A 7,295-nucleotide genomic window follows, 5' to 3' on the forward strand; every position below is an offset into this window, starting at 1 on the left:
AAATAATAACCCATTTCTGCAACGTTGAATTTTTCACTATACTATAAGGGAAAACGTTTCCAAACGTTTTCATAAACAGTAATGCATTTTTTCAGTTATACAACGTTACACTTTTTATAAGTTGAACTTTGAAATAGAAATCCTTTCGTTACGATATTCAATCAAATCACAATTCATTTTTCAAACGTTAGACTTTCGAGCTCCCCTTGGAAACAAAACATTTCTTTACGTTATGGTCAAAAAAGTTGTAGATATTAGAAAAATAACGTTACATTTCCACAAAACGCTAACGTTGGGGGTATATTCCTCTAACGTTAACGTTAGGTATGAGCGCCTATAACGTTAACGTTTAACGTTCACGTTATATAGAATATATCCAAACGTTACACATTATTGTAAGGTAACGTACAAAAACGTACATTTTACGTTACGTTGCACTATCGTTGACATCTCTAGCAGATGAGCATTGATAGCAGTTGAGACTGGAGAGCAAACGTTTTAATAGCAAGTGAGGCCTGATAGCAAATTGACCTGATAGCAAGTGTGGCGAGAGCAAGTGAGGCCTGAGTGCAAGTGTGGCTGAGAGCAAGTGAAACAGATAGCAAGTATAACAGATAGCAAGTGAATTGATAGCAAGTGAGTTGATAGCAGTTGAGGGGACAGCATGTGAGGCTGATAGCAAATGAGTTGATAGCAAGTGACTTGATAGCAAATGTTCGTGCTCCTTGCAGAATGGCAAATATAAACATTAAGATAAAAATACCAACATTTTTCTTTGGTGCTTCGTGCAGCAATTCGTTTAGCATTTCTCACTATTTACTCTTTTTTAATTTCAATTTTTGTCAGTGACACTTTATGAGAGATATGCATAAAAACTTCTAAAATATTTATGAATTATATTGTGGCGTCTTATTTAAACCATTTGAGGCGTCTGGTTTGGCGTATAAAACCTAATTTCTCCTCTTTACAATACCAAGCTCTTTGATATTACCCTTTTTGTTAGATGAGGAGCATTTCTTCGTTATCAATCAATCAAATGATTTGTGGAAAGGGAAGACGATATTCAAGCCATCTTAAATTTTTTATATTGTTTTAAAGAATTAGTGATGTCTTGAAAAAGTATTTGAATTGAGTCTGTGTACACTGCACACTTACTGTGTTTATGGATTATTGAACTATTTTAAATACTAACTTGAGTTTAACAGTCGTCTTTCTATCCCACTTTGTAATGGGTCTCACTGTAATGTCTTAGATATCCTAATACGTTTCAGAAAACGTCAACGACCCCCAGTTCTAATTCTTATTGACCTTTAGAAGGAGGTAAACCAGTAGCGACGGCAAGGCCAGGAGATAAACAGATTTAGAAAATACAAGGATAGCATCAGAGATAGTATCAGAGAAGGGAATATCCACCATAAACTTTCCGACATAATATTCAGCGTTGAGCAGAATTGGAAGTAGAGACCAGATTAGGAAACTTCCGATACTTCTCCAGGAACAAAAACTGTTTTTTAAGTTTTTAAGTTTTTATGATTTATGTGTTGCCTGTTGAATTTTGAAAAGGAATAAATTTCGAAATTTTTTTAAAAATTTAGTTTAAATAAAATTTCGATTTAAAAAATTGAAAAATAATTAGAAATCCAAATTCATATTTAGCAGAGTCCAGAGTTCCTCAAATAGTAATCACCGCCACCCAAATCTGTTTTGCGGCAAGCGCGCTCCTCAATTAGTAATCACCGTAAATTTTTGTTTTCTGTGATTTTAATTTAATGCACTTTTAACACAATTTTTGACATTTATCGGGGTTTTATGGCATCTGTATTGACTTGAACTAAATTTTCAAATTATTTTTAGATTTGTTTGGTCAACAAAAACTGAGAATCAAGGCACAGTTCATTTTAGCCGAATCTTAGATCCAATTCGCCACTTTAATGACTGTATTTCATGATTTGCGTCAAGATACAAAAAAGGTCGGGCTGCCTGTTTACTAAAAATTATCTCATCGCGCCCAAAGTAATATCAATCTCCATTTAAAAGATATTTTCAAAAAACCTTTACAGTGTTTAAATTTTTGTATTCACCTACTCGAGTTCAACATCTACAACAAAACTAATTATATGCATAGAAAAAACATAAAATTTTGAAAAATTAGTCTCATCACACCAACTACTGAAAATGAAGTATTTAGTCCACTAATAATGGGTTAAAGTTTCCTCTCTATATAAGGAGTTTAAAACAACATTCAGAGGAAAATGCCGCAAACATTCTTAAAGCGAAACTTGAAACTTAAAAAACGTAATATATTTCTAGCACTTAGTGTGGCATATTTATTGATTTATATTCGAAACTAAGGAGCAATACAGAAAGCTTTAACAATATTGTACACCATAGGGCCATTAAAAGAGGTCAATATGGTCTTATTTCTAAGAAATAAACGATTTAATTTTATGCTTTTTTGGGGTGATTACTATTTGATGTGGTGGAGATTACCAATTGAGGAGCGCGCTTGCCGCACAACAGATTTGAGTGGCGGTGATTACTATTTGAGGAACTCTGGACTCCCTCCCTCCCCCAGGATACCCATCCAGCTTCCCTCAAAATATTTCTGCCAATGGTGGAGACATTTGGCCAGCTATTGCTAACATAAAAACATTCGCAAAAATTAGATGACACACCATGCAAAGATTATGAATAAATCTTGGCCTGAGTCCATTCTCTCCATAATATTGTTTTACAGTGGTCGTGTTTAGCCGTTAGATGTCTTTCGTATGAATTATCTATCTATCAAATAAGAATTTTGCGTGAGACATCTAGCGGCCAAACTATCGTCCTCCAAAGTAAATGAACAACACGACCACTAATTAGTATTGCATGGATCGAACGGGCTCTGATCAAGTATAGATTAGATATCCATGTTTTTAATTATTTTAACTGTATTGTTCATGTGTTGCTTCTCTACAAATGTGACTTACTTGCAAGAAATACAGAATTTTTCACATCTTACAGTGAAACCCTTAATAATACTTCGAAAGAATTCATCAAATGTCGTATTCTTCACTTTCTGATAATGAAATGTTGCAGATATTTCATTTTTTAATTAAATGATTATATGGAACTCTTTAAAACTGTTCCCGCATATTCATGGCTCTTTATTTATTTTCGCAAATACTGAAATTTACGCAATATAGTATAAAACTCTTTGAAAAATTGTCAAGACGACATTTGATTATTTCTTCCGATGTTTTCGTTATTCAGGGTTTCACTGTAGATCATGGATTAAGATTTCCGGTATAAATTGAGTATTGCTTTCTTTGCATGGAGGCCGGAGGGTCGAAATTAAAATTACGCTGACAGTCCAATTGAAATCTAATAAAAATTATAAAACTTGCAAAAACTCTCCTAGCAGAATACGCAGAAATGATCTCTAATTGTTGCACAGGAGCCAGCAATATTCCAATTAAGAAGGAGAGGTATGTAGAGTATACAGAGGCATTCTTCAGTTATCATAAAATTATTTAATTTTTTTTTAATTTTAAAATTTTTGAATTTTCAATTTTTAATTTTTTAATATAAATGGATACACCAAGAATATAATGCAAGGAAAGTTAATTACAGTTGCGTACACTCTGCGGACATATTGAAACCAGTTCTCTCAGAGCCCAAAACTTAAGACAGGGTATCGTTCTGAAAACCAGCTTTAAACCCCGGGTTTCACGAATGGGGTTAGGCAGTTTTGTGAATATCAATATTTTTGATATGAAATATTATTTTATTCGGTTTGTTTATATTCTCAATTTTTTTCCAATCTCTTAAATCAAAATCTACACAAATGTTAAGACCCCAAAAAGGAAACTCGGGAGTTTTGTCCAACGATACTCTTTTAAATTTCAGGCTCTGGCGGAATTTGTAAACAAGAATAGATGCATCAGTGTTTGTTTAGTATCCGAGGAGGAAAAAAGCCTTTAATTTTGAAAATTTTGATAATTCACATCATAGTTTCCTTTGATCAGATTATTTCATTGATTTTTTATGTGAAAGATGGATCCCATGTCAGGCTGTGACATCCATCTAGTGTTTACATTACCGCCCAGAGACAGTACACTGCAGTACAAAAGATGCGTACTCCTCAGAAATAAATTTCCTAACATCATAACCTTGCACCAAGGGGAATTTTTAAAAATTTGAGGCTAAATTTTTTTCCAAATAAACTGTTTTCAATTTTCTTATTTATAGTAGTTTTTTCTTAAAATAACTGCCCATAACAAAGTGAAGAAAAAGATTTAAAATTTTTTTTTAAAATTTAATAATTTGATTAATTTTTAGAATAGAAAATTTTTTTTTTCCAAATTTAAGTGTTAAATTTTTGCTTAAAATTAATATTTAGTCAAATTCCTTGGGTGTTTCTAGAGCATGTGAAACCAGAACCATGTTGAAAATAATATCAAGGTTAACTGAAGAAAATTAGTTCCTCACATCATGTTAAATGGTTTCCTCTGTTTACATAACTAAATTAAACAATTTGATCATAGATTAATAACAATACAGATTAATAGTCATGCGCATACTCTCTCTCTCTGTCTTGTAATTCAATACGGCATGCGCATTACTCATTTAGGTTTCTGGCTCAGGTTTATTGATAACGAAAAACGAATAATTCATCTTGTGTTCTATCTTTATTTTTATTAATCTATGATAACGAAAAACACATAATTCATCTTGTGTTCTATCTTTATTGTTATTAATCTATGACTTTGATCCACTGGTAATTATACACCAGAGTACGGAAATAAATACCAATTTTTGAACGAGGAAATTTCCGTGAATTCAATAGTTTTATAACAAATAATTTTATGCAACTAAACAATTAAGAAAAAGCAATATTACAGTTGAACGCTATAATAGCTGCTCCGGTTAAAAATAGCTTAAACCAGATGATGTACTGCATCCTATTGCCAGAGGGGGCTTATGGGGAGGGGCAAGGGAGACGTCGCCCCCCATGGAAAATTGGACGAACGTCCCCCTTTTTCAAAAAATGATGAGCGCAAGAGAGCATGGCACCTTCTAGCCCTTAAATTTTGATTCTTAAGATTAGTTTCAAATATTTTTCCCAGCGGCGCCACTTTTTGTAAAAAATCTAAATCTTTTAAAACATTTTTCATTATCTACCCCCCAGCTGCTCAAGATGTCGATAACAAAATTTCTGGGGGGGAGGGGAACTTTTTGCCAATAAATCAATTATTGGAGAATACCATAAGCCGCCCCTGCCTATTGCAGCAACTCTTTCTGTTTATGTTGAGATGTTTTTTTTGTACCAAACAAGCTTGCTCGGCTAGGCTAGGCTCGCTTGGGTATAAAAGGGGTTTCAAATCTTTCATGCAGTCAGTCTATCCTGTAATATTCATGCTACCAGATTATCAATAGAAATTGTTTAAAGGTATATCTTTCTTTTCACTCAGAAGCAGTAGGTTGGATAAATATGAGATAGTTTAAGACAGAGTTCTAGAGTTTTAGATTCATTATTATTAGAGAGATTTAAAGAGTTTATTATTTGATTAAAGTGGTGTAAACCCTAAAGGTTTTGACAAAGTATAAAAGTTATTCCTACTAGTTTTTGATCAGAGAAAAAGAGTTAAATCAGTTACTAAGAAATCAGTTTATTTAGAGGACTAAACATTTACAAAAAATATTGAAAGTTTAAGAGTTTAGTCACTATACGCTTATTTACAGCAATTGTTCATTTTAAGTTCTGCGACCTTCTTTTGAAGGAAGAGCAAGTTACTGTTTAGATATAGGGTGTCCCAAAAAACATGGGAATTGAGAGATAACTTGAATATTGTCTTTGATTTCCGATTATTGATAAATGATATAAAGTGCATCAAAAAGAGTTTAAAAGTCCAAAGAGCTTCCCAAAAAATGATCCATCTTCTTTGCATTATTGACGGAGATATTAAATATTTGAGCAGTTTTGTTGATTTTCAATAAACAGGAATCTGGAAAAATTTCCTAATAACTTCGTTAATTTTGAAGGTAAAAATATGGTATACAATGCAATAATACAAACGACACCAAGATATTTTATTTCCTTTAAACAAAACAAAAATGTACACCGAAAGATTGTGCAATATTTTTTTCCAGTCATTATCTTTTTTAAGTTTTTATGATTCTAGCTAATTATATACAATTCAGTCTGATTTTGTGTGATTCTTCAATACTGATGTTAGCATTATTGATCTTAAACCGCTGATGATTAAACAATATCCAACAACCATTAACAAAAATGGCGCCGGGCTGTAGAATTCAAAACTCCATGCGGCAAGCAACATGAATGCTGGAAGGAAGACGACAAAGAACCAGGAGGAATACAGAATTCTTTTCCTTGCGCCTTCTATTGAAGCTGTGTCATTCACTCTACAATAAATAAAATTCAATTGATAAATAAAACATATTTTTAACTTATAATAAAACCAAAAATAACCTTGGGAATGGTTCATCAGGAATTGGAAGATCCATGAATTGGCAAAGTGGTTCCCAACCCTCTCTTACATCCCAAACTAACAGACGATCAGCAGGTACAGTTGATTTCACCTAAATAAAACCTAAATTTCTCATTGCTTGTTTGAAAATTCCTTTTTCACAGTTAAAAAACTGGTCATTGATTATAATATTTTACAGTTCCAATGATAAAATAAATATATTTAATTGCTCAACTTCAATTAGTGTTTTGATTATTCAAAGCTGGGATATCTTGTATTTTTGATATCAAGATCTTTTGTTAATCTGCAGATTAGTTTACTCTTTATTCGATATCCAGCATGGTAATTGTTTCCAGTCAGAGGTTGAAGGGAGCTTTGATCAGGGGTGAAATTACAAAAATGAAGATTTGGAAAAATCAAACAATCAGGATTTTTGATTTCCAAAATAAAAGCGCCTTGCTCAGGTCACTCAAATTACACTTACAACCCCCATTCGAAAGTTCCTTAAAATTAAAAATATGTTAATTTTTAAATGAAGAATTTTCTAACCTGGTTTACATGTTCCGTCCAGAACTGAACAGCCTGAGATTGACCAGCAGCGACTGCGCTGAACATGCTCATCTCTTCACTTGAATAACTAGGGATCAGTTCAGATAACTGCCTGCAAAACAATATCTTAAAGGAATTATTCTCTTAACTCCCTACAACAAGAAGTTAAAGGGATTGTTCTCTTAACTCCCTACACCTAGAAGTTAAAGGGATTGTTCTCTTAACTCCCTACACCAAGAAGTTAAAGGGATTGTTCTCTTAACTCCCTACACC

The 7,295-nt window shown here is 32.9% G+C and overlaps 2 protein-coding genes across 2 annotated transcripts in view; both read right to left on the reverse strand.

The window, feature by feature from the left end:
- Window positions 1-3,491, reverse strand: part of LOC111710425 (uncharacterized) — a 9,870-nt gene extending 6,379 nt beyond the window's left edge. Inside the window, exons 1-2 of the mRNA XM_023484509.1 lie at window positions 3,400-3,491; window positions 1,309-1,504 (exon numbers count right to left, since the gene is read on the reverse strand). Of these exons, the coding sequence (XP_023340277.1) occupies window positions 1,309-1,416 (108 nt within the window). The 5' untranslated portion in view covers window positions 1,417-1,504; window positions 3,400-3,491. The remainder of the gene's footprint in view (window positions 1-1,308; window positions 1,505-3,399) is intronic.
- A 2,143-nt stretch (window positions 3,492-5,634) lies between these two features.
- LOC111710426 (uncharacterized) overlaps window positions 5,635-7,295 on the reverse strand; it is an 11,555-nt gene continuing 9,894 nt past the window's right edge. The window contains exons 8-10 of the mRNA XM_023484511.1: window positions 7,023-7,134; window positions 6,476-6,585; window positions 5,635-6,408 (exon numbers count right to left, since the gene is read on the reverse strand). Of these exons, the coding sequence (XP_023340279.1) occupies window positions 6,183-6,408; window positions 6,476-6,585; window positions 7,023-7,134 (448 nt within the window). The 3' untranslated portion in view covers window positions 5,635-6,182. The remainder of the gene's footprint in view (window positions 6,409-6,475; window positions 6,586-7,022; window positions 7,135-7,295) is intronic.

The sequence above is a fragment of the Eurytemora carolleeae genome, unplaced genomic scaffold (genome assembly GCF_000591075.1).
Source record: "Eurytemora carolleeae unplaced genomic scaffold, Eaff_2.0 scaffold1061, whole genome shotgun sequence".
NCBI lineage: Eukaryota > Metazoa > Arthropoda > Copepoda > Calanoida > Temoridae > Eurytemora > Eurytemora carolleeae.